Here is a 27,187-nt window from a genome sequence, read left to right as displayed (position 1 = left end):
CCCCACAACACCTCATAGTCTTTCTGCTGCTAAATGGACCCAGAAAATCAGTGGCTGTCAGGGGGGGTTGTCAAGATGTAGTCAGGTAGAGGCCTGAGAAGTGTTGCCAGAAGCAAAAGTCACTGAAAAAGTGGAGGAACTTTACCATAAGCTTACGGTGGGGCGGGGAGGGGGGAGATAGTTGCACACAGAAGGAAATAAAATATATAACCTTTTGAAAGAACGGGAAAGGAAAGTGATGGTAAAATACTTAGGAATTTATTAAGTTTCTAAGCAGTTAACATGCTTTTGAGTATGTTAATGCTTTTTTTTTATTGCCATTCAGTGGTGATGTGGTAATTCCAGACTTTTTAGGAAAACTTTGTGCCACCAAACATCAGTCACACCATGGTTTGTTGTATATATGTTGTATTGTGTTTGTTCCTTTTTAAGGCTTTCTCTGCTTTTCCCCTTTCTGTTACCATGGCAATAATAATGTTATTGATCTGGGTGGAACATGATGTTATTTACCATTGTGGCATAAATTAGATTTATTTTTAAAAAACCTATTTAATAGAGCAGTTTATCAGGGGTTAATAAAGTGCATACATTATATATAATTTGGGGAGCCACCCAATATAGAGTCCTCGACTTAAGGTAATTAATACAGGGGTACAGTTTTTTCACAGAATGCATGGTTTATTATTTTAAACACAAAGTTTGTGCAGTGAACACTACTTATATAGGAGGATCTATAGGATTTACAGTAGCACATTTGTTAGTTTTCCCTGCGGCTGCAGGAGAGAATGGGATTGGTGCCAGCAAGAACGGTCACTCTGAGCAAGCCTAACTCGCAAAGTAATTGATCACCCCCTCAACAGTGTAAAAACTGGAAATTTCCTGTTCTCAGAAAAGTTGAAGCATCTTAGTCTTGAAGAATATCTAAGTGGGCATTTAAAAACAGACAAAGATGATTCAGAAAATAAATAGCCCAAGCTCTCCATTTCAAGGTCCAGTCGATTGCCACAAAGTGTGAAAGATGCACATTCATCATTAAGAAACAGGTGAAAAGGGTAGAGGCGGGAGCTTACTTAACTTCCTTTCAGTAATGTCATAGTCACACCAATACGCTCCCAACTGCCAGTCTCCATGGATAGCTTTTCCCCCTTTTTCCTGTTTGTGTGCACTCCCACCAGCTTGCTGCATGGAGCAAGCTTGCAAGCTCCCACCCGAGGGCTTGCTGCATTTCCCAGGGGGTTGAAGTCAGCGGCCCCTTAGTTTATACCTCCCGGCACACTTGAGGGAAAACCACAATTCCCAGCAAGGCACTGCCTGTTATATCTTACTGCTTAATTACTCTACCTATTTAATGCCACTTAGAACATTGTCAGCTGTTGAGAAAAGGTAATTATCACTAGTCAAATGAAAAACACTTTTTTGGCTGCCTTACGGATACACATTTTACTGGTACCTTGATACATAATGAAGCCTGATAGCAAAACTTTTGCTTGTCTCTTCTTCAAGCCACAGCTGTTTCCCTGCTAAATTCATCCCATCTGTCTTCCCTTCCGTAAAGCTGTAGGCAGTATAGCATAAGTACAGAAGCAGTTCAGTGCTATTTTGGATAAACATAGCTGAAATTTGAATCTTTGCCATTTGCGATGCACACATTTTGTTTTACTGCTGTAAAGAGAGCTGTCAAAATACAACTACATGGATAATTTACTAAAATGCAGTCAAATATAAGGGTGATCAAAGAGAAAGTATGTTGGGTCAGTCTGACTATTCCAGTATGTGCTCTGTAAGGTGTCCCTGACCTCGTCGTGAGCCCATGAATTCTGGTTGGGGAGAGCAGCCTCTCAAGTCTTTGTTGCAATCTGCAGAATGGCTTTCAGGAGTTAGCCGTTCCTTATAACTGTCTGTGGCATGACTTGCAGTCTTTGAGAAGCTTTAGAAGTCCACTTTCTTAGTCTCCAAAAAAGTTTGCATTAGTGGGAAACATTTTCTATTTCTGGCACATCCAGTCAGATTTGCGCTGCATTACCATTCTACTTTGTTATGAAATTTATCACATCGAAGCCTTTGTTACCAGCTAGACTGTCTATTTCATTTCCATCCCCTTACTTATTTCTGTGTTATTGATGCATATAAATGCACTGTTGTACATTTTTAAAATCAGTAATACACGGTGCTTTAGAATCAATGGAGAAGTTTTCTTGAATGAATTCCTCTTCTGAATTCTAAGACCACTCACTCACACCTGGACCATTCCCTTCACATGTATTTACTGCTTTCTTTTTCCCATGTGTAAAGGTCTTTTCTAGGCCCAAATGGGCTGTGACCTCTTTGAGGGGAGGGGCCAGTATCACATATTTTGGTAGCCACTGTGGCCAGAACTCATAACATGTATTTGGACTTCTTGCTTTAATAACATTTTTTGGATTCCACACTGTGGAAGATCACTCTAGACTTAAGGCCCAAAATGAGAGGCAGCACATCGCTTCCGGCTGACTGCCCTTATATTCCCAATGTCATGGCGTGGTTCTTTGCCTTGTTGGACCACCTGATGACTCAGCCAGCTAACCAGGAGTGTCCCTGTGGCTTTTTAGCCCCAAGACCATCCTGGCTCAAACACTTCCTGTAATGCCTATACAGCATAGTCCAATTACAGTATGAACTTACAGGCAGATTTTTATTTTGGGAGGAAAAATAATATACATAACAAAAAAGTTATCTACAGTCATGTTACTCGTTAAACTCACCATTTAATGAGTGTTGTGCATTTTCCAGCAATCCATCGACACTTTCTCCCCATCTTTATGATAATTCTAGAGCCTGTGCTTTTGACTCCATTTGTGTGTGTCATCCGTGAGAGGGAGGACAATGAGATGAGTCTGTCAAATGGGCATATGCCCGCACAGGCTACTGAATGGTGATGGCTCCTGCGACTGATGTGAGGTCTCAGTGCTCCTATGGCAGCCAGCAGATGTAGGGACCTACTGTCTAGAGAGAAGTCTGGAAATAACCCTCTAGTCAGACCTCATGAAGAAAGTTGGGTTGCCGTGGTCAGGCCCTCTTGACCCTAGGTTTCTAAGATGGTTGAATGAAATGATGTTCATAGGGGGAACGAAAGTGGCTATCAAGAGCCAGCGTGGCCCTGATTGACACTTGATCCTCAGAGTAATATTTATTTTTGGAAATGCCAACTTAAAACATGTGGTGGTATCGGTACTTTAAAATTTTTTTCTGAATGTTGTACACTTAGGCTCTTTGGTTATGCTAATTGTTTACTGGGAGCTTACATCCTTGTTCCCATCTTCTGGGGTAGGCTACTTGCTATGTTGTAAACTTTAACCTTTGCATCTGCCTCTGTTTATTTTCATGGGAGGTCACAACTTAGTGATTCTGTCTAGTATTCAAGCAAATAAGTGCTGGATGGATTCATCTACCTAGAATTTGATGTGAAAGGCACAAAGACTTATGACTCGTTGTCTGAGACTATACTTAATATTTCATTGTGCAAGTAAGCTTGCATCTACTTAGTTAACTGGGATGCCAGGGAATTACTCAAAAAAAAAATCCAATTAATACACATGATTCAACATATTTACACACACTGAACTATTTCAATCCAGGAATGCTGGAATAAAGACAAAATAATACTGTGTATTTACATAACACCATAACACCTTTCATTAGGAAAATCACAAGCCTTTGCTAACTTACTAAGCTGTGCAACACCCGGTGAGGTGTGTAGGAAGTAAGGTAGAACAATAAACAAGAAGTAGATGAAGGGAGAAAGGCAATATCACTCTATCGCTTGCATAGAGTGATAAAGATTCCTATTGGACACCCCTGGCATTCAAGGTCAGGTCACCCCATCCCAAGGAAACATAGATTGAAAGTACCTGTAAATATCACAGGCAATAATGGATTTTACTGTGCTTCTTTATGCTGTTGTTTTTGTTGTCTTTCCAATCTAGACTGAAGTCTGTATTTTACTTGAATTGAATTGGCTGGAATGATGAACTGAAAAGATTTAGAGTTACATCTACACCGGACTGTGACAGTTACTCCCATTCAGGTCACTTGATTCATTGTTTAATTTCTCCTGGGCCCAACTAAATAAGATTTCCTTTTTTTTTCCTTAGCTAGTGTGTGACAGTCCATTCTCTGGAAATGCCTAGAGGCAGCCAGAAGCATGCTAGTCAGTGGGAGAGGCAGTGGTGAGCCTGGTTTCTTCTGGGAGGGTCAGGGTTGATGGTAACAAATCCGAGCCCAAGCCTGCTCAGTGGCTGCCACGCCCAGCACCTCCATTCTAGGCCTGGCCCAGCACAGAGGCACAGAGAACACCCCACGACTTCTGTGGAGCGCCCGGGGCAGGCCTGGAGCTTGGGGCAGTGGAGTGCTCAAAGAACCAATGTGAACAACAAGAATATCAACAGACCATAGGAATAGTGAAATTTGCATTTAGATTTTAAAATAGCACATATTAACATCTCTGAATGAATTTTGAATTTAATATTCTGTTGGGTTTCCATAAAGTTTAGTGCTGGAACTTAGTACTCATTAGGTTATGCTACACAGTAGATTTAATCACCTGATCCTTAGAGAAAAAAAAGAACTTTTTCTCTCTAAGTCTTTCTCACAGTAAAGTCTTTATTTCGGCTTAACCTTTCAGATTTTTGGATAATCTAGGTGTCACAGATACCCATGATAGGATAGCTTTCAGACACTATAATTTAAGTGTCTCTGAAATGTAATAAATAGAGCTTTGTCTGGGTTTTGGAAATAACATTTTCTTCCCAAACATCTGTTCATTTGTATTAACAATTTTCTCTGTCTCTAGAAAGGCAGTGTTTCTTTTTATGTATATAATCTCATCACCCTTTTCGTCATATTAGCTGTGTCCAGTCAGTTGTTGTGGTATTGTTTTTAATATCCCTGTGTAACATGGGCAGGTGACAAACCTGACCTCAGGGGCTTCCGGAAGGGAAGATACCACTCGTTTTGCTCTACGTTAGTCCAGGTCAGACAATCGCTTTCTGTCTTAGTGGAGCTGGCTAATTTCACTGCCCTTTCAATTCATCTGAGACTGTTTTGGAAAAGGCATTTAAACACCAAATGCAGCATGAACAAGTCTTTGTCCCTGTCTTTAACTAGCGAAGCAAAGGATCCTTGGTTTTTCATTTTGGAGGCCCCAATTAGCACCCACAGTGGCAACAACTCATGAGCCTATGATGAAGATGCTGATGACTAACTATGAGCTCTGGCCATGGTAGTTCCCAAAATATACTGGATACTGGCCTCTCCCCTCAAGGAGGTCACAACCGACTTGGGCCTAGAAAAGACTTCTGCACATGGGAAAAAGAAAGCAGTAAACATGTGAGAGAATATAATATACATATATCCACCCTTTGACATAGATAGATGGGACAGTTGTTATTTAAATTATGTTTTGCTTTGAAGAAACTCAGGGTCAAAGCGGCTAAATGACACCAAATTCCCATGGCTGGTAGGCTAGGTAGGCATCATATCCTTTCCTACATAATGTCTCTGAGAGTCATTGTAGGGAAGGGTAGTTAAGACCCCATCCTGAACCCAGATGGCTTAGCTTCTGTGCTGTGTGATTTGGGGCAAGGTACTTAATATGAGCCTATTAAATCATGAGAATTGGTTAAGAGAATTGAACAAGTTAGTACACAGAAATGTTCAGAACAGTGCCTGACACAGTAAATTGCTCAGCAAACACGAGCTATGTGAGTTGCTAAAGTGCCCAGCACACAGAACAAGGTGTAATAGGAAATCAGAGCTTGTGTTGTACTCCAGGAGGTGTAAGTTATATAGGTCCTATTCAGAGTGGATAAGCTAGCTCAGGAAGTCACACTCACTTATGATAGGGGAAGTCCATCCTACCCATACCTTTAGCAAAGTTAGAATAAAATAGTATTTTTGTTCTCATGCTACAACGCAGGACTACTGCAGCCTATGAAATTAGTGAAAGACATATCATTTAAAATGTCTGCCTCTGGGTCACCTAGTCTCACTCTCGTGGGACAGTTAATATGTAGGTCTCCATTCTTGGTGGATAGGAGTGCTGCCTCATAATGATGCATTCCAGAGTACTCTTGAGAAGCCTTCGAGATTTATATCCTTTAAGTCTGAAACCCGTGGGGCACCTTGCACTTAACAGAGCACTAAATTCCAAGTAACACATTTCCATTCACAATCCATGTGCTGGGACCCTCCCTCCACATTGACTAAAAATGTGATCAAAGATTTATAAATTTGGAAGCACTGAAGTGATAGCAAAGGCTCCTGCTTGTTTATTTTGTTTGTTTGTTTGTTTGTTTGAAATCCTGTTCCACTTTGAACTGGGTTGAAGTCAGCAATGAAATCAGGAGCCTGGAAGCTCTGGTCATAGAGGAGAGAACCAATGGGGAGACTTGACTTACAGAAATCAGTCCAGGTCCGATCAGATAAAGGGGACGCAGGGAGGGAGAGAGCGGAGGGATCAAGAAGAGCCCACCTGAGAGGACGGCCCCCTCGTCCCACTGCATCAGAAACAAGGAGAGAGTTCACGAGAGCAGCTCCGTGGCTTTATTTGGAGAAGGTTGTCTGGTAAAGCACATACGTGAACCATAAATCCAGATTTTAGTTGCACCAGCTCCCATTTCTTCATGTCAGCATATGGTCAGCAACCTCTGAATGTTCTAGTACCCCTAGCATATAATTTTGATTTGGAAGCCTTCTACTGACAGTTAATTTTTATTGAAAGACTATTATCTTGATAAAAAAAAAATTTCTGACAGTTTCAGTGATATTAGTTTCCAAATATATAATGACAGCTTTGTTGGTGTGTGTTTATGTGTGTGATGCATTCACATGCATATGTCATGTCCTGCCATCTTATAAAAGAACGCTGCTTTAATGTTTCACTGTGCTGTAGGGAGCACCTAGCATTCAGGCTCTGTGTGAGGGTGCCTTGTTTATGACACTGGGACCATGAGCCCTACAGAATTTGTTAGCATACATAGAAATTTGGTAAGGACAAGGATTTTTATGCTAGGAAATTTCGTTGTCACATGTACAGTAGCTTTAGATAAGTCCCAAAGGACAATGTGGTACAGACAAAAGGGCCCTGGATTTTTAAACAGAGAAATCTGGCTTTTAGTCCTGTCTTCAATATTTTACAGCTATTGTTAGTATCGTGGGTTTAGAAGACAGACCTGGGATTGTTTTCCACCTCTGCCACTTACTATGTGAATTTAGGCAAGATATTGGCAGCATCTCTTAGCCTTAGTTTCTTGTCTATAAAATGAGAATTATAAGAGTACCAGTAATACCTTCTTCAAAGTGTTGCTATTACAATTGGCAATGGCTAGAAAAGCACTTATCACAGTAACTGCATGTAGAAAGGGCTCAGTAAATAATTAATAGTAACAATAGCTCATGTTACTTATTGCTTTAGTTATTTTATTTTTGAATCTCGACTATCTCATTCATTAGATAGAAGAAAAACTTCTTACATTCCAGGGCTGTTTTCAGAGTTGAATGAGCTAATGTATGTGAAAGCACTTTCTATATGCTCCGAAGCCCTCTATTGAAAATAATAACAATAATGATTGTATTTTCATTTATTGAGAATCTACAAAGTTCCAGGCACTTTACATGTTATCTCTAATTCTCACAACAATCCTGTGAGGTAGGTAGTATCATTTTACATTAGAAATGAAACAGACTTAGAAGCATTTGCCTTGGATCATGCTCAGATTTCAACATACATCTTTTTTTTTAAATTTAAACTCATCATTCTACACAGCCACATCTCAGTGATAATAACAGAATTATTAATGATAGTTTGTTGTTCCTGTTGGTAATAGAATCAGGCTCATATCTGCTCTGAGCTGTTGATTCATCATAGACTAGTATAGCATAGACTGCAGGTATTTTATTAAAACATATGATTTTGATGAAATGCACTTAATATACACTCATTCACAAACCTGCATGTGTATCCACTAAGCCCTAGGCTATGAAGGAACATGTCAGCAAGTCCTAGGTGATGGCAAGTGTGGTTGAAATGCATGTGCTGGCCCCAAGGTGAATTGTTTAAAGGGCATACTTTTTGAATGGATAAATTCTGATATTTTTATTATAATGTTCAATGTTTTTTTAGTCACGTCTCATGTTTTTACATTTCAGTTACATGAATCTGTATTCATGTTAAAAGTACAAGTAAATGGAATTTACTATTTGATGCCCCTGCCTGAATACTAATTATAACTGGTGTATTGCTCACCAGCTAACAGTGATCTGCTTAGACTGGCATACTTGACCCTGGGCATATCCACTAGGTAATGCTTCTGTGTATAATTGTAGCTGCACACCTGGGGCCTCCTGGACTGTAAGTGAGGTAGGCACGGCCTTTTGAGTTTGGCAGTTCCTAGCTGCATAACTTTGCCAAAGTTTTGGGATCTTTTGTTTCTTTTTTGTAATCCTTTCTAAGCCTCAGTCTCCTTATCTGTTAAATTGTAATAATAATACCTATCCCTTAGAGTTTCTAGGCGGGAAAAGGGGTATTTCATGCTCAGCAATCAAAAGATGCGGTTTCCCCTACTCTTCTTTGACTTAAAAAAAGTACTTTTGCAACAGTGGAATATCTGCTTTGCTTTTGTGCTGCCATATATTTCTACAGACTTGGTAAACCATGTATGGTCAACCAACATATGGTTCAGACAAATTTCCAAGAAGATCTGAAACTTAGCTTTTCTCCTGTAACTGAGATGGTGCCATTAGTGAGGCTGTCTCATCTGCAGAGTGCCCTCTGCCCGGTGTGGTGGGAACGTCCCAGCTACCCGGTGCAGCAGAAGCTACAATAATGGCCCCTCACCCTCACTTTTCAGGGTTTGCTCCTGAAGCCAGCATCCTGGCCTTGATCACTCACACGTGTCTACCAGGTTTAACTTTTAGTTTAAAAGAAACCCATAATTTTCACCTGTGTCTTTTTGATTCCTAGCTTGATAGAATATCTTAGAATGTTTTTCTAATGTCCCCTCCCCCTGCCCAACTGCTCTAAGTTGCAAATGGCCAGATTTCAGTCATCAGGAGAGTAGAAAATGTATTATTTTTTTGCAGCCTGTCTTACTGGGGGCCAGATTCCAAGGAGGCAGCCCGTGTGCTCACAGGCCAGGAGAGCCAGGATTTCAACAGTGTCAACAATCTTTGCTCATCATACCAAAAAAGCAGCGTGTCGGTGCCGACTCATTAGCATACAGCCGCGTGTGCTTGCTAACAAAGCAGGCTCTGGGTATCTGCTAGTTTCTCAGCTTGTCTGTCTTCCTTGACCGAAAAGAAGAGGAGAAATCGCTTCAGGCAAGGGTGCTGTCCCTCTCCTTCGGCAAGAAAGCATTTCAAGGATTCCCAGAGGGAGAGCTTTGAAGTGGTTTTCCTTTGGAGAAAGGAGATCATCCATCCTTTGTTTTTCTAATCTTGATTTAAATCATTGACAAGCAAATAAATCGCCATGTTGTCTAGTAAAAAATGATCCAACCCTGAATAATTCCAGGCATCCCCATAATAGTTTTATTTAGTTAGAATCTGTAAAAAGAAATAACAATATAGACAGAGGTACACATGCATGCCCTCCTCTTGGTCTGTCTCTCTATCCTTCTTTTGTTGGGGGGGATGGAGGGAAGAAGAAACGCACAAGCAGATGTGCTGCTAGATCTACAGGCTTCTGCCAACCATATGGCATCTTAAAGAAAGATGGTTAGAGCGTCTGGATTAGCAAAGAGTCGGGATGGGAAGCCATGTGTCGTGTTGGTACAGGCAGTTGTTTGAGCTCTCTCTAAATGGCTTCAGGAGATTGTGTAATGGAACAAATGGTCCTGCGAGCCCAGGAACAGCCTTGCCGCTGCTGGAGAGGCAATTGGCCCTCGGGCGTGTACTGCTTCCCTATTTTTCCCCCAGTATTGTGTGTTCTTCTTTTAATGTTCTCTAAACTCTGAGAATTGACTCAGAACTTTTCAACTTATAATTACGCTCGTGAGTTCTCCCTGCCTCTGTGTCCACTTGAACTCTCCTCTTGCTGTCTGATCTGGGGATTAATGATGCTCCGGTCCTGCTCAGCACAGTGTCGCCTCCTGCCACCCTCCGCAGGGGTCCAGGCTCTGCACACCAGCCTCCAGTGCTGCCTGACAAAGGGTTTTCTGGGGAGGTTGCCCAGCTACTGCGGTGGGGGGGGGGGGGCGGTGCGGAGGGGGGGAATGTCCTCTACCATCAGAATTTCCAGAAACCCCAAAAGATGGAAAATCTTTCATTTCTTGGTCAGTCAGCTGGGAATTTTATGTGGTCCCAGGTGTTGAGCACACAAGAGATGTGTCCCTTCACTATTTTGGAACTCCTGTGAGACATGAAAAAAATTTATACTAATTCCATACTGGTGAACTCTCTGGAATCTGAGGTCACACATGCCATTTATTCAGCAGTTTGAGACCTTTAGGATTCTGTTCTCTAATACAAATGTAAATAAAAGTTTAAGAATTGAGACACTGATGGTGGCAGCACATTGGCAGTATTTCAGCTGTGGTCAAGTCCTCTGGCCATTCTTGTTCTGAGAGGCTGAGGCAGAAGAAGCCACGAGACCTCCCAGTGAGAGCAGGTCTTTCTTTCGAGTTTGTTCTCTTCACCAAGCTTTTTGGACATTTCAGCTACGTTTTCGGGCAAACAGATCTTATTTTATTCTCATTTCAGGGCCATTGCACATATAATGCAATATCTTTAGCTGCTAGAAAAGTTAGGCCCGCCTCCTCAGTTGGACAGGTAACTAACTCTGAGGCTCTAGGTGTATCATAAATCGTGGTTAATGGAAGGTGAAATGAATAGTTGATCCAGTCAAAGAACTGACCAAATCATCAAACCAGTTTGAATGAAGTGGTCAGGTCAGTGGGGGTCGCTGGTCAGCACCTGGTTTGTGCTGTGTGAGTGGCCACCTCCCTTCTCAGAGGCAGTGAGCCCAGCTACCCAGGTCCCAGACAATGGGATCAAGTAAGAAATGCAATATCCAGGTTAAAAATGAGTTGGCTGTGGTAAACTGTAGCAAGTGGGAGGCTATCCTGTCTACTACAACTTCTATCAAAGGTACTCTGAGCAAGGAAACTACATTCTAATTTATTTTGCTTTGTGATGATGCAGTCTTCCCTCCAAAGAAAAATGAAGCCTAGAGCTTCTGTGCTGCAGAAGGAGAAAAGGACACAGTGTCCTGACATCTGAATGTGTCTTCAGACTGTCATTATGTTTATGTACTTGTGGCTGAGGCAAATGATTTTTACTGTCTTAAGGTCATCAGAGAATAATTTGAAGATTGTTACCGACTTTTTTCTAAATAACTATTTTCTGCAGGGATAATAATGTTACCCAGAAATTTCAGATAAAGTGCTCTTTCATTTTTTGTGAATTCTTTGTATTTATATTGAAAAATTATTCCTATCTCATACACATAGGTTAAAAACACATTCCTTTCTTTCTTTCTTTCTTTCTTTTTCAGAGCTCATTTCATACTGAACATGCTAAGTGTTAGGCTATTCTTACTTTGTCTTCTGAATTTAGGATCAAGGGCAGGGGGATTGTCTGTGGAAAGCATAATTTTGATTATCTACCAGTTGGAAGAAATTACCACTTCAATCCCTTTTACCATCCAAGTGTACATGGTCCCAAATTTGTCAGCATTAGAATTTCTTGAAACAATGCAATTAAACTGCAACATATTTCCTAACATTCTTAATTAAGACAGTAACTGAAAAATGTAGATTAACAGAAGTTACTGTTTTTATCAACATATTTTCTTTCTTTCCCTCCACCATCACATCCCCCCTCCCCCCACTCTTTTTTTGCTTTAAATGTCTGATGTCAGTTTTGTCCACATGTACATTATGCACATGGCACCAAAGAAACAAAGTGAAAAATTCTCTTTTAATTCTGAGCAGCTCGCCCAGCGCCACATGCACTGTCTGTTACATGTCGCTTCATATGAGGTTCATGCTGGGAGTTTCTTTTTAAAGGCAAAGTGTTTCTGAAGGAAAGAGTTCAGGTTGGGCAGATTGTGTTAGAAAAATCTCACTGTCTCCGAGTGGAATTAATACACTGATTATTCTGCGCAAGCTGAAACTGGCAGCATGTGCAAAGTTCAAGAGTGTCTGGGAATTGAAATATGGAGGAGAATTCCGGAGAGTGAGCAGAGACAAAGAATTGGAAGTAGGGTTTAGAAGTGTAACTAATGGTAACTTTGTAAGAAGGGAGAGGGAATTCAAGCATGAACAACTGTGTCATAAAGCAGTACTCAAGATATTTTTTATGGAATCAGGAAGTTCTGTTTTCTATGGCACATTTTAGGATGGATCATAAAAGTCAGTTTAGTTATTGGACGAGATTGGAGGGGGAAAATAAAGACATGTCATACCCAGCACCCTTTTAATTTTCATTTCTTTTGAGTTCTTAACATATTCGCCAGTTTCAATTAAGTCACGTGAGAAGCTTAATCACTAACATAGATATTAAAACGGGTTGTAATATTTCTTCAGCCTCTCTATTAGCAAAATTTTTCCTGTTCAATTAAAATTGGAGTCCTCCATGATCAACAAACAATGCTTAATTTTTTGTTGTTGTTCACAAATAAGGAACTAAAAGGTAAGAAAAGCAAACACCATCACGCAGCACTTTCCCATCACAAGGAAACCAAACTTTTTTCACACTGCTTCTCAGGGGAAAGAAATTGGGACGTGAGCTCGGAGTTAATGAAGCTTTCATCCATCTCCTTCCTTCAACTGCCATCTCAGCTTAATCCTCTCCTTCTGCCGCAGTCCAGAGGCCCTGCGAGCCCCCGCGGAGCCTCCGGAGCCAGATGCCGGGCACCAGCCCCCCCACCCCCGCCCGCGGCCCGCCCGCCGGAGCCTGCGGCCCCCACCATCCCGGGGCCGGGCCGAGCCGAGCCGCGAGGAGGACGGCACGCAGGGCCGGGCGGGGCCCGCGGCGGCGGCGGCGGGAGCTGGAGCGCGAGGCCGCCCTGCCAGCCGCGGGCGCCCGGAGGGGGCCAAGCGCAGGTGTGGGCGCTAGAGGCGCACGTGGAGCCCCGCCGACGCTTCAACCCGCAGAGGCACAATCGCCCAGCGCTGGGTGGGGGCCGGGCTGGCGGCTCTCGGACGCGCAGTGGCCCGGGAGTGCTTTGCTTGGTGGGCTCTTGGGACAAGCGGGGCGCCGGAAAAGGCTCGTCCTGGGCGTGCACAGCTGCTCCTGACGCCGCCGTCTACGGAGTCTCACTAAAACTCTTTAAGATGAATCCTTTCACTGGCGGCATCTAGGATGGGGGGGAAAACCTACCTTCTGTTTGGCAGTTGCTCTTTTCTAAAGCAGGAAATTATCTCTGGGGGTGACTTAGGTTACAGGGTCCTCCCATGGCTCTGTGTGTGGGTCAGGGGCTGGGAAGATGTCAGCATCCTCCTGCCTGTACACCTCTTAGAAGGGTGGGGTGCAACCTAAGAGGAGTGGCGCTGCAGGGTAAGGCTGCCCTGACCACCACCCCTCATCCCCCAGCACACCACCCCTGCTGCCTCATCCCCTATGGTAATTGGCTGTCAGGGCAGTTGTTGCTACTGCCCTTAACCTTGCCTCTCCCATCACAACCACTAGGGACGGCCATATACAGATTAAACGCTGGATGGATGATTTAGCACGTCCGGGGTTTTTTCTTCTTAAAATCTGGGCACTACTGCCTGTAGGGATTCCTAGTCTACACAGCGGGCGCTCACCAGGAGTGGGGGTCAGGACTGGGAACGGAGTCCCGTGCTGTGAGGGACTCTGGTACGACACTGAGCCCACTGCCAGGGGCCTGCAACGTGCTGCCTCTTGTCACCCAGAGCAGCTCCCCGAAGGCCTCGTTTTCCCCTTCTTGTCTGCCTTTCTTATTCAGAGCCCTGACCCTCTCTGAGACCATCCCATGGTGATACTCCCAACCCTCTGAGATGAATCCTGTCTCCCTTGCTATCTCAAGGACTGCATATTTTGTGCACATAGACGACTTCTGCTTGGAGCACCTAAAAGTTGATTGATGACAAAGAGATGGTGCTAGACATTTTTATTCCAAAGCAGTCTCAGTGTTCTCTTTGCCACCTTCCTCAAGGCCACAGTAGTTTCCTGGGCTACGTGGGGCATTTTGTTTACTTGTGGTACTTTAAAAAAATAGAGTAAGGAGTGTTGGAAGCCTGGACTGGTTCTCTTGCCACTTCTTAAAATTCAGAATTTCGCAGCCCAAACGTTAAACAACTGATTTAGCTGCTTCCTTCTCCCCCATGATGGCACGTAAGTGGGCAGGATCGGACTTCTCTGCTGTTTGAGCCCGCTAGCAACCACATGAGCCCTCTGGCAGGCCTACTCACTCTGATCTGCCATGGACCCTTCTAGCTGGAAGAGTTATGCCATCATATTATCCCAACACTCATCACTGTGTGGAGGATCCCCTTTTACTAAATGATTTATTACTCTTAGCAGAATTCCTTTGGCTGCAGATTTTATTTCTGAGTCACTCTGTTCAGCTCAATTGGTTGCCTTCAGTTACCCTGGCAACCAGCAGATGGGGTTCTTTGACAAGGGTCAGCGGGGAGGCTGCCTCAGTATAGATGGAAGAGAAGCTAAATGAAAAAGCTTTCAGCATTGACAGTTCTATAGTGGATGACCAGGAGTAGTTATCAAATTATTTTTATTAAAACCTAATTAAATGTGTGCCAGTAAATGCGCCGTGGTGACTGAGTCTGGTTCCTTAGCTGCTGTGGGCTCACTCTCACTTCATCACACCTCTGTGACCAACTTTTTATAAGTATGAAATTATTTCCAAATAACTAATTTTTGAAAAGAGAGTGCTCAGGCTTAGGTTTAGGCCGGGTATGGCAGGAGAGGTGATGTGGGTTTTTCTCCTAGAACTTCTAAGTGGCCTGGATTCTACTCTGCAAAGATTATGATTTTCAGCAGTTTTCATTCCTCTGTCCTGTTTTTCTTTGCACACTGGGGCTGTGCTCACCATGACTCTGCTTTTGTTTTACAAAGAACTGCTTAAGGGTATCTGAGGCTTAAGGCAAATGGTCTCCTACGTCCTTCAGAGTCTAAGATTCTTGCCATGTCAGCTCCTGTCCCCACTGTTTCGTGGTGCGGATCCTTTATTCATGCCCAGCCCTCCAAGGGAATTACAAGCTCAGCCAGGTCAGATAGCACATGCTCTTTTAAGACTGCAAGGTAGCTACGCAGCAGATGTTCCTAAATGATCTGAGGGGAAACTGTGCCTCGTTTCCAGAGTCAGCTGTGTTTTAAGCAGTTGTTGGTCCTGCAGAGAGCCAGCGACCTTGTCAGGGACTCCAGGGTGCCACCGCCGGGGCCCTCCCTTGCCTCAGGCTCGCCCAGAGTCCTGTGGCGCCTGAGCCCCCGCCAGAGAGTTTTCCAAGCTGGTTTTGGAGCTTCTGGCCTCTGGTTCCTGCACCCTTCATGCCAACGCCAGTCTGTGGTTCCCAGACCAAGGAGTCCTCAAACTGGTCGGTGACAAGGTAAGAACAGAGATTGAAAGTGCTTAGAAACTTTTATAGCAATTAGGCAGTGCAACAGCATTTTTATTGTACTTCACAAAACTATCAGTCTGCAACAGAGTGGAAGTTAAAAAAGAACAATAATAAAACCCAAACCGGTGCTCTTCACGGAGCGAGGTAGAAAAGCACTGAGCTAGGGATTGCCTCCTTTTTCCCCAGCCTTTTTGGGGAAATGGGTCAGCCATTTCCCAGTACGTTGCCCAGTGTGTCACCTTTCTCAAGGTCCTTATTTTTTAGTATGGAATAGAAGTCACGGCCTTTTAAAAAAAGGATTTTGAAATGCTGCAGAGCACTAGATCTGGAGTCAAGAGACATGGGTTTCAGTCCTAGATTTACTCTAGACAGTCTGTGGGACCTTGGACAGATCACTTGTACTCTCTGGGGCCCAGATTCACCATAATGGGCAGGACTGAATGACCTCTAAGTTGCCTGTAACATGTCTAACAGGACCTGACCCTTTTGAAGAGAAGAGCAGGGGTCTTTTCCCCATTGCTGCCCTAAGCTGCCCCCTGCTGTACTCCACAGGCAGCCAAGGCTCATTGGAAATTTGAAAGAATGAAAAATTAAAGGGGCAGTACAGGAATGTAAATTGTCTTTACTGGAAATGTAAACTCTCCCTAGAATTGCAGGACCCTTAGAATGAATTCCTGCATTGAAATCATTATTGAAAAGGGTAGATTTGGGCAGAGGATATTTAAACAGCAAACCAGCTAGTGAAACTGCCTTAATTTTCTACGTGAGGATAGCTGGCTAGAATGTGTTCCAGATTTCCGAGCACATGGCTTATTCTAGCTGATCTGTATGGCCACATTAATGAGACGGAATTTCATAAAATGTGGCAGCAATTTTTAAGCATTGGAACAAAGTGTACAACTTTAATATGGCTTATTCACCAAATTAATTACCTAGAGCAGTAGTAATTAGGGTAATTGGGTTTTCAAAACTTCGACTTGGGCAACCTAGGTGTACTGTTATGACTAGATAGCTGGCGGTATTTGAGGATAGGAACACAGTAAAATTCTATAAAGTCATAGTATTGTAGACGTTTGGAGTTCAAAGAGAACTTAGTCATCTTCTAGTTCAGGGGCTGGCAAACTTTTTTTTCTAAAGGGTCAAGTAATAAATGTTTTAGGCTCTGTGGCCATATGGTCTCTGTTGCAGCTCCCCAACTCTGCTGTTAACTGTGCAAAAGCAGCCACAGACAATACGCCAGTGCACGAGCATGGCTATGTTTCAATGAAAGTTTATTTAGGGGCACTGAAAGTTGAATGTCAGAGAATGTTCACATCACAAAATACTGTTTTTCTTTTGATTTTTTTCCAATCATTTAAAAATGTAAAAAACATTCTTAACTTGCAGATTGTACAACAACAGACAGTGGACCAGGCTGGATTTGGCCTGTGGTGTGAAGTTTGCTGATCCACTTCTAGCTTATCCTGTCATTTCACATGTGAGGAAACTGAGATTCAAAGTGATCACACAATTTGCTTAAGTTTTTATGACTGACACCAAAACTTAGGAGTAGACTAGGATAGTTTTCATTTAGACAGTTGGCTGTTTTGATTATCAAAATTGGAGCCACGCAAAATACATTATTCTCCAGAAGAACTCATTTTGTATGTGATTGATACTGTGAATTATAGCATACCAGTGGTTCTTAAACTTGAGAATTCATCAGAATCACCCAGAGGGCTTATTAAAGCACATACTGCTTGGCTACACCCCCCCAGGGTTTCTGATTCAGGAGGTCAGGAGGTATTCTTTGCTCAATTTTAGAAGTGGAGAACCTGAGATTGAGAGAGATCAAGCCTCTTGCCCAAGTAAAATAGGTAGTTTGTGATAGGATTTTGAACCCATGTCTCCTGTTTTCAAGTCCAGCACTCATTCATCTGTTCTAGGATTCTTTTAATTAAGTGACAGATTTCAATAGCATACTTAAAATTATTTGATTTATATGTTATGTTCTTTTGGGAACAAGGTTATTAAATATTAAAACGTACTTACACTATAGATGAAATTACAGGTATTATATTTGGTATAAATATTGTCCACTGGTAAGTGGTTTGCTCTTTCTGACACCATTTGTCTAGCACCTTGCTAAGTGCTGGAGATGGAAAGCCGAACAAGATCCCATTCCTGTCCTTAAACGTATTCATTGTTCAGTGGGGGAGGCAGACCAGCAATGACTGTAGTGAGTGTAGATGGGCGCTCTGGTGGGATGCGTGGGATAGAACAAGCTGTGGAGGGGTTTAGAAGGTTTAGGGGCTGATCTACAGAATCGATGTGGACAGAGAGGGAAGAGGCAAGGAAGACTCCAAGACAGGCGACTAGGGGCGGTCCCACCCACGTGAGAAGGGCACAGAAGGAGGAGCACGCCATCTGTGGCTGGTCAATCCTGGCTTGTTAACCCCTTCTGGTTGTCTGAACTTGGGCAAATGACTAACTTCTCTGTGCCCGGCTTTTCTTATGCACAAAATGCAGATGATAAAAATACCTACTGTGTAGTATTGTTATGAGCATTAATTTAGTTACTGCCTACAATACTCCCTGGCCTTTAGTAAATGCTCAGTAAATATTAGAGTACTCTACTGGGAATAGTAGAGAACTGAGTGCACATTTTACAGTCACAGTATGTGCACCTTTGAAATTCACATGTTTGTTAGCTGAAAAGTGTTCTTCATTTACATGAGGAAGCCCCTCTTCCAGGGAAATTGTGGGTCTGAGCATTTTGAAAACACTTATCTGAGAAGGGGCTCTAGTCTGAAAACATTGCAGGACAAAAGACATTTTACCACGATCGCCACCAAAAACAATCAAGCAAACAAAAAAACCACCCACGGTAGTTTGTAGGGAGCTCCCAGGTTAAATGTTGAGTGAAACTAAAACCTCTGGTCAAAAACCATATATGCATGAGGTTACTGGCCACCTCCGGGGTAAGTAGGGGGCTGGGCTGGAGAAAATACGTAGGGAGTGGTCCCACAGCCCTGGCACCGGGTTCACAAGTGTTCATTTGATTATTATGCCTCATAACTTATTTAGACACTGCATATATTTTGTATGTATCACATACAACATACAAAAATTTAAATATATGTATTCACTTGCTTTCACAGTATTCATAGCAAATGAGTGTCTGAAGCATAGGACCAGAGCTGGCAGCTTGCACTGCTTCTGTTTTGCATAAGATATTTTTCCCAGCCCACTCAGCTCCATAAAGTTGTTTTGTATTTCACCACTTGCTTCATCTTATCTTAAAGTCGTGCATATTTAAAAAAAAAAAAAATGTTGGTTGTGATTGTGCATGCGGGGTGTGGCAGAGAGCATCTCTGTTGGACCAATAGAGATGTGCCTGGGCCCAGCCCACATTCCAGTCTCCTTTAGTTGGAAACCCGGGCCTGCTTGTTCCCATTGTAACTGCTGCCCCTGCCCGCCTGTAATTCCCAGGGAACCTTTGCACAGGTGAGCCCTTGCTATGCAGCAGCGCTTCTCCTCTGAGGGGCCCCAATCTGCCCAGTGGTGGCAGGTCCTTAAGGAAATGGGCCCTGATCGGGATGGTGACCCCAGCCTGGGTGCAGAGTAGCCTGGAAGTGTCCTTCCTGTGACCGCCGTGCCCTGTGAGGACAGGGGAGCACCGGGGCTTCACAGGAAGGGATGGCCTCCTGCCCCTGAGGGGCCCGGCCTAGCCACAGCTCCCCTGGGCGCCGGGACAGCACGGTGCAGACAGTGAGCGTGTCCTGGGGGTCTCTGGGAGAGGATGGAACACCTGGCCGTTCCGGAGATGAGGTACAGGCCTTGGGAAAGGAGCATCCCGATTAGGGATTGAAGTCTGAAAGCTGATGATTCCACTCTCTTTCCTGCTGTGCAGCACCTCTGTGTGGTTGGCAGGCTGTCAGCTGGGCTCCTCCTTGCAGGAGGGGCTGCTGTCTGAAAGGCCCCTCCGCAGGGCCCTGGGGGCAGCCCCTCTCTCTCCTTTAGTTACTTCACGCCTTGTTCAGGAAGCGGCTCAAAACAAAGGGCCCAAACAGAACAAGAAATTGCTTCCTCTCAGAAGGACATTTATGCTGAGACCTGAACATTGAAAACCAGTCGTTTCCAGCCCTGTGAGTTAGGAGGAGTCACGTTCCAGGCAGAGGGGGCCGCCAGCTTGTGAATGGAAGGAGCCAAAGGGTGTCTGGGGCCCACTGACCCAGGCTTTGCAGGGCTCGGAGAAGGGGGTGAGATCATCAGGAGGGCAGGTCGGGATGCCAGTGTCCACCTGAGACGGCACCCCTTCAGGAGACACTGCCCCTGGCCCGCTCCCTCATCCTTCAGAGCAACTCCTGTCTCGTGGCCTCTGCCTGGGGCAGAATAAGGAGGCTGCTGAGCCGGAGGCCTCTCAGGCTCAGGCTCACCTCGCCTGCCTCCCTCTGCCTCTGCGAGAAGGGCCTGCCTGCTGCCCAGGTGCCTCCTGCCTCTCCGGAAGCCCAGCTCTGAGGATTTCTCTTCCCTCCTCCAGGGCGCCCTGCCCAGCGGCTCAAGCCTCTCCGTCCTCAGCACACCCTCTTGCCGCCTTGCGCTCAGACAAGCCGCTCTCTAGGATGGTCTCCCCTGTCCCGCCCCTGTGGTCAGCTTCTGCCACAGTTCCCTGCTGAAGGGCAGGCGGACACTCACAAGCTGCCCTGCTCCTCCTGCCAGCCTCTCTCCTCTCCCGGCCTGCATCCCCCCTCCCGTCATCCAGCCGTGTCTTCTGGCTCCGTGCCCTCTGCCAGCCTTGACAGGCGGCTCCTCCCCAAGGCCTGGGCCTGGCCATGTTCATTCTCGCTGCAGCAGAGGTTTGGGCCAGTAGGTGGTGGGGGCCTGGGTATCTGTAATTTTAACAAACTTGGAAGTCTCTGCCAGGCTTCCCTGGCACGTTCACAGCCTTACCTCTCGGCAGGTTTGGGCGGCACAGCTGGAGATCCAGCCAGACGCTTCTAGGCCCCAAGCTGAATAACTGCTGGGGGTGGGGGGGGTGAGTGGGCATCTCATAGGTACCTCACCCTGACCCCAGGCCTGTCCCTCCTCCCATCCTCTCTTGGTAAATGGCAATGCCATTGTCTGAAGGACAACATCCATTGTTAGTTTGGCTCAAATCGTTACTGGGTCCAGCATCACCTGCCTCCAAGCAGCCCACAGCCTCTGGTCAAGCCACACTGCACAGCTCAAAGTTTCCAGACACCATTGCCTTTACAGTACCACCTCTCATGTGGGAAGGCCCTGCCCTGGCCCCTGCCAGACCAACACCCGTTCGTCTTTTCACATCCCAAATTTCCAGCCGAGTGACCTTGGACTAGTCATATATCCTGTCTACGCCTCAGTTTCCTCATCCTTAAAGTGGGGATAACAACAGTTCCGGCTTCATGGAATTGTCATGAGCACTAAAAAGTTAATAAATGATAAGCACTTAGCACATAGTAAGCACTTAGTAGATGATGGTGAAAATGGTGATTCATTTCCTAAGTAGGCACAAGCCTTCCTGGTCCTGGCACTTACCGTATTGACCCTGTGGTTTAATGCCTTGGTGGTACCCTCAGTGCAGCACCCTTTTTGTCTCCTTAATTGGCTGGGAACCCCCTAAGGGAAGGGATCTTTTGTAATTCTTGACATCATGAGAACTGTTTACCAAGAGTTGGTTGGTTTGCTGAGGTAACTAACTCAGTGAATTAACCAACCGTTAACGGTGGTTAAGAACACCTGTACTCGGCCTAGCTTTGCCTCCACGCTCTACCACTTATTCCTTGTGTGACTTTGTGCAAGTTAATTGAACCTGTCGGTTTCAGTTTTCTCATCTGTAAAATGGGACGATAATCCTAGCCATACGTCTTAGGATTGTAGTGAGTTTTAATGGAGGAATAAGCTCAGAGGCTCAGTAAATGTTAGCTCTTGTCAGTGGTGGCAGCTGCAGCTATGGTTGGCTGAAGACTTGAACTTAGAAGCACAACAAAAATGAGAGCAGTAACCACCACGGAAAATAAAAGACAGTGTATGTGTCAATAGGACACCCCAAGAAATCTCTTTTAGCTGATGGTAATAAAGCATTCATGAATAGCGTAGGCTGGGTTGTACAGTGTTTGGGGAAGACTGTTACAAAAAATAACTTTTTAATTTAAAAAAAAATCTGTTTTCCTAATATTCAAAATAGGCCTTGAGAGAGCTGCCACTGAAATATATTTCCATAACAAAGTCCGTTTTATGTAAAACCTGGGTTGTAGTTTGTTTGCTTTTTTTTTTTTAACAAATGTGAGTTTGGGTTTGTTGTTGTGTTTCTGAGCTTGTGATTGACTTTATTGCTGCAATCAAGTGACACAATAGAGGCTGACTCTGAAAAAGGAGGGAGCATATTTTTTAAAGGGAGAAAAAACACTCCTTAGAGGAACTGCTTGGAGTTCAAGTTGAATCGGAGGGAAGCCATCCTTGGCTCTTCAGCTGTGAAGCTAGTGAGACTTCAGCCTCCTGGAGGGAAGGCAGGACTTTCCCAAGGGTCTTACTCCTTATATCAGTGGTGCTTCTGCAGGAAAACCCTGGTTCGCTGCTGATGTGGGGCTCACACCCGGGGACTTAATTGATCTGGTCTGGGCGGGGCCTGGGCTCCTGGGAATCTGCTGCAGGGTTCCAAGGCCCACATTTTGCAGAACACCACCAGCTGAGCCTCATCTAGGTTCTGAGGGCTCCACGGGAGGAGGGTCTAGGCAGGAAGTGACCCCACTTCTGGCGGTGAGCAGTGCGGCCAGCCCATGGCCGGCTGTTTGTGCTGGGAGAACAGGCTTTGGCTCAGCCCAGAGCCCTGAATCCGGCAGCCACTCTTTTCAGGAGCCCAAAAACACACACTAAACCCATCAGTCAGCAGGGATGTTATCTCACTGATCCATCCGCAGGGCACGGGATCACGTGGAGGATGACCACTCCTGGCGCCTTCTTGACTTTAAGCCGTGATGGTGTCACCTACTTATCACATGTTTCTGTTTCATTTGTTTCAAGCAAACTTGAAGTCAGTGGGCTGCTACCTCAGTAGCTCTTAGCCTGTGGCTCTCTCTACACCCAAGACTTGACTGGAGGGGGAAAGCCACCTACACCTGATGGTCTAGAGAGCTCAGCTGCTAATGAGGGTGTTTTTGCCTGTCTGGTTTAAACAGCAAAGCATTAGACTGTTTGCTTCTCAAGGAAAAAGTCTGTTCTCAACACCTCTGTGTCTTCAGAGGTACCCACTCCAGTGCTGGACAGCAGTCGCTGCTCAGATGAGCGGGTCCGCCTGGGCAGAATGCCCCCCTGCCCCTAGCTGGCTGGCCTGGCTTCTCTGCTCCCTGGGATGTCATTGCTTCTCCCAGCCTCTCTGCGCTGAGGATTCGGTGGAGGAAAACTTCAGTTTGGTCTGATACCAGTGGGGTGGTTTTGAGACTGTGCTCTCAGGAAAAATTGCTCCACATAACAGCATGATGGATGGCAGTGGGGGCAGATTGGGCTTCCCAAAGCTGCAATGCCAAGGCTTCACCAGAGGAAACTTTTTTTTTCTCTCCTCCAATATCAGAAGGAGGGCAATGGGGGCAAGGCGGGGGGGTGGGGTGGGTGGGTGGGAGGGTAGGTAATGTAATTTATACAGTACGGAAGCAGGAAAGTGCTCCCACTTGGATGGAAGATCCTTGCTGTTGGTTGGGTTCTGCCCCAGCCTGATCCAGGGAATCGGGAGCCTGGGCAGGGCCAGACTGCAACCCAGGCTCAGGGCAAGGGAGACCCTGAACCTGGTCTCAAGTAGCTACAAACACAGGAAATAAGACTGTCCTTGGCAGGAATAAAGACACAGACATAGAGAATGGACTTGAGGACATGGGGAGGGGGAAGGGGAAGCTGGGACAAAGTGAGAGAGTGGCATGGACTTATATATACTACCAAATGTAAAATAGATAGCTAGTGGGAAGCAGCCACATAGCACAGGGAGATCAGCTCGGTGCTTTGTGTCCACCTAGAGGCGTGGGATAGGGAGGGTGGGAGGGAGACGCAAGAGGGAGGAGATATGAGGATATATGTATATGTATAGCTGATTCACTTTGTTATACAGCAGAAACTAACACACCATTGTAAAGCAATTAAACTCCAATAAAGATGTTAAAAAAAAAAAAAATTTGGCAGAAGACCTAAATAGACATTTCTCCAAAGAAGACATACAGATGGCCAAGAGGCACATGAAAAGCTGCTCAACATCACTAATTATTAGAGAAATGCAAATCAAAATTACAATGAGGTATCACCTCACACCAGTTAGAATGGGCATCATTAGAAAATCCACAAACAACAAATGCTGGAGAGAGTGTGGAGAAAAGGGAACCCTCTTGCACGGTTGGTGGGAATGTCAATGGATACAGCCACTATGGAGAACAGTATGGAGGTTCCTTAAAAAACTAAAAATAGAATTACCATATGACCCAGCAATCCCACTACTGGGCATATACCCAGAGAAAACTGTAATTCAAAAAGACACATGCACCCCAATGTTCATTGCAGCTCTATTTACAATAGCCAGGGCATGGAAGCAACCTAAATGCCCATCGACTGACAAATGGATAGAGAAGAAGTGGTACATATATACAATGGAATATTACTCAGCCATAAAAAGGAACAAAACTGGGTCATTTGTAGTGAGGTGGATGGACCTAGAGTCTGTCATATGGAGTGAAGTAAGTCAGAATGGGGAAAACAAATATCGCATAATAACGCATATATGTGGAATCTAGAAAAATGCTACAGATGAACCGGTTTGCAAGGCAGAAATAGGGATACAGATGTAGAGAGCAAACATATGGAGACCAAGGGGGGAAAACGGGGCTGGGGGGGTGGTGGTGTGATGAATTGGGAGATTGCGATTGACATGTATACACTAATAGGTATAAAATAGAAAACTAATAAGAACCTGCTGTATTTAAAAAAAAAAAAAAAAAGACTGTCTTTGGTCCTTGCTCTCTCCAGAAACATCAGGGGCAGTGGGTGGGGCATAGACCTATGGGCGTGGTCAGAGCGGGCTCCTACCTGGGGAGCATGCGCAGCGCCTGCTAGACCCCTGCCTCAGGTATTTCCAGTTCCCGCCTCTCACCCTTGCAATGTGGGACACCTTGAAGGAGCGGTAGTAGAAAACCAGGTGTGACTGAAAACCCGGAGCACAGAGTGTTTGGCGGAGAGGATAGGGCTGCAGACTGGGGTGCAGTAAGTGTGCCTTCTGGGGCAGCTTGAACAACCTCCTGCAAAACCCACTGGAGCTCGAGAAGGGGGTGGGGCAGGCGGTAGGTGCCATCTGGGAAATGGGGAGGGTTGTCCCTGGCGGAGGAACCTGAGGAGAGTGTGAGTAAAGTACTAGGCCACTGTTAGGTTTCCCAGGGTGCAGTTTTAGTTTTACCTGTCTCCAGGTGCTGCATCATTTTAGTAAACAAGTCTGCCCACCCCTACCTAAGTCCCGAATGTCTGTCCTTGCAGATGTTTAGTTGTGCTCAGAGCCCACCGGAAACGGGGCCACAGGAGAGCTCGAACCGAGGGCAGGCTGAGCCCAGGGTCTGCAGAGCCATCTTCGCAGTTTCTGACTCAATGCAGGACATGTAGCCTGAAGTTTGAAAGGCATCTTGAGCTTTTAAAATCCTTTTCCTGTGAAAATACAACTTAATTTCACTGTTGGTGCTTTTTGAGGACTGTGAGGAAGGGCATATGACATACCCAACTTCTTTCCGGAACAGTTCTGGGTAGTTGTTCAAGTCTAAATTTAATCCAAGGCCTACATTTCCATGGGAGAGTGTGCTACTGGTTGTAGGAAGCCGTCTGTGGACAAATGAGGATAATAGTGAATTAGCAAGTCTGGAGAGGAGAGCCCATCAGCAGAATGACAAATTTAGGATCTTTAAAGACATCTGGTCAGCGATGCCGGAGCTCGTGATTGACTGAGTGATTAATAATGGAAAACCCTTAGTTCAGTGTTTCCGCCTTCCCTCGCCCACTTCCCCAGCCGGGACCGGCTGTCTGCTCCAGCCTGCCAGAGACGTTTCCAGCTGAACAATGGAGGCATTTAGGCCCCTCATCTTTGACCTCTGGGAGTTTAAGGTTTGAGTTTTTCTTCAGTTTTATCTGTGTGCTCCCTCACTGACAGGTCACCGAAAAGACTCCCAATTGCCTTTCGTATCTGACACACTTCCATTCACCTTAAGGAGTACGTCCAAGGGCCTCACTTCGGGGTCACCCTGACTTCCAGCTCGTAGTTCAGTGTCAGGGGCTTCCCTCCGACACACAGAGCGCTGGAACGCAGGGAAAGGGCTGAAGCCTCTGCTCCCCGGCTCTCTGAGGCCTACTGCCCCCAGTTTTCAGAACCCATCCCTAATTCTGCGGTGGATTTTTCTCCAGGCTAAAGCAACTAGACAAGCACAGCCAGGCCACAGCCCAGCAGCTGGTGCAGCTCCTCAGCAAGCAGAACCGGCTTCTGCTGGAGAAACAGCCCGTCTGAAGAGGTGGGACGTCTGAGATCCCAGGTACTGTGCAGGGCGCCTCGCCCACCAGAGAATGCACCGGGGTACACGTGGTCTCTTCCTTGTTCCTTTTACAGAGCTGCGTCTTACCAGGCTAAAATCCCCGGGGGGTCACGTTGGTTAGCGAATAAGCTGGGAGGGAGATCTTGAAGACTGTGCTGGGCACAGTGGAGGACGCAGAAGTGCGGGCCCTGGACCTGCCCGCTTTAGCGAGCTAAAGTTCGTACGTACGGGAGGACAGACCCACAGTGAAGCACCAAGCCACACGGAGTGCCGAGCAGCAGCGTGTAGGCACCACCGCTGAGGAGGGCAGGAGGCGGGAGAGTGGGGCGGGCTGCGGTGGTCAGGAGGCTTTCTGGAGGAGGTCGGCTTTGAACTGCCCCTGGGGGATGCATAGGTTTGAATTGGTGGAGGAAAGAGGCGCTCCCAATCAGGGGAGTGCCTGTGAATGGAACGTAGGAGTCTCGCTTTAAATCAGCTGGCTGATAATGGAGCTAGGGTTTGGAGTGCTTGCGGAGGGTGTGGCAGTGTTCCATAGATAACACGCATTAACTCTCATTACTCTTGAACAAGCCTGCAAGATTGATTATCCCCATCTCACAGATGGGGAAGCTGAGGCTCAAACAAGCGCATACAGCTAGCAAGTAGGGACACTGAAAATGGAGCCTAAGTCTCACTCCTTAACAGACTTTCCCTGTTCAGGTTAGGTCTGGGGCCACCAGCAGGGATAATGGGGGAAAGAGTGTCCAGGTGAGTTTGGTGTAGGGAATGAAACCTTTTTTTTCCCCTAAATTGCTTCTCTTCCTGTCAGAGAGGCTGGGCTTTTTACCCCATCAAGCAGTTTGTTAGGATAATGAGGTGGTCCATGGGCTGGCCTCAGCCTCAGCCTCTAATTAGGATTGCTCCCAGGTGCTCCATGAGTGCCTGGGGGACGCCGTGCAAGAAGTGCTTGGAATGATTAATGGGAAAAATGCATCAGGAAATGAAAATGATGAGAAATTGTCTCATTCTTTTTTCAAAGTGACCATGTGCCCAAACAGATATGGAGGAGCCACTACCCTCTGAGTGATT

The 27,187-nt window shown here is 45.5% G+C and overlaps 1 protein-coding gene across 8 annotated transcripts in view; it reads left to right on the top strand.

The window, feature by feature from the left end:
• SDCCAG8 (SHH signaling and ciliogenesis regulator SDCCAG8) overlaps positions 1 to 27,187 on the top strand; it is a 263,302-nt gene that overhangs the window by 224,397 nt on the left and 11,718 nt on the right. For 2 of the 8 annotated variants that reach the window (XM_082470276.1, XM_082470277.1), the window contains exon 17: positions 25,995 to 26,098. The exons of 1 other annotated variant lie outside the window; for it this stretch is intronic. In XM_082470276.1, the coding sequence (XP_082326402.1) occupies positions 25,995 to 26,094 (100 nt within the window). In that variant the 3' untranslated portion in view covers positions 26,095 to 26,098. Of the gene's footprint in view, positions 1 to 9,117; positions 10,035 to 25,994; positions 26,120 to 27,187 lie in introns of those variants that run through there. 5 more of the 8 variants (XM_082470274.1, XM_082470275.1, XM_082470272.1 and 2 more) reach the window with 4 other exon arrangements.

The sequence above is a fragment of the Balaenoptera physalus genome, assembly GCF_965194825.1.
Source record: "Balaenoptera physalus genome assembly, chromosome: 1".
Lineage (NCBI taxonomy): Eukaryota > Metazoa > Chordata > Mammalia > Artiodactyla > Balaenopteridae > Balaenoptera > Balaenoptera physalus.
The sequence above is the reverse complement of the archived record's forward strand: the minus strand, read 5'-3'. Positions and strand labels throughout refer to the sequence as shown.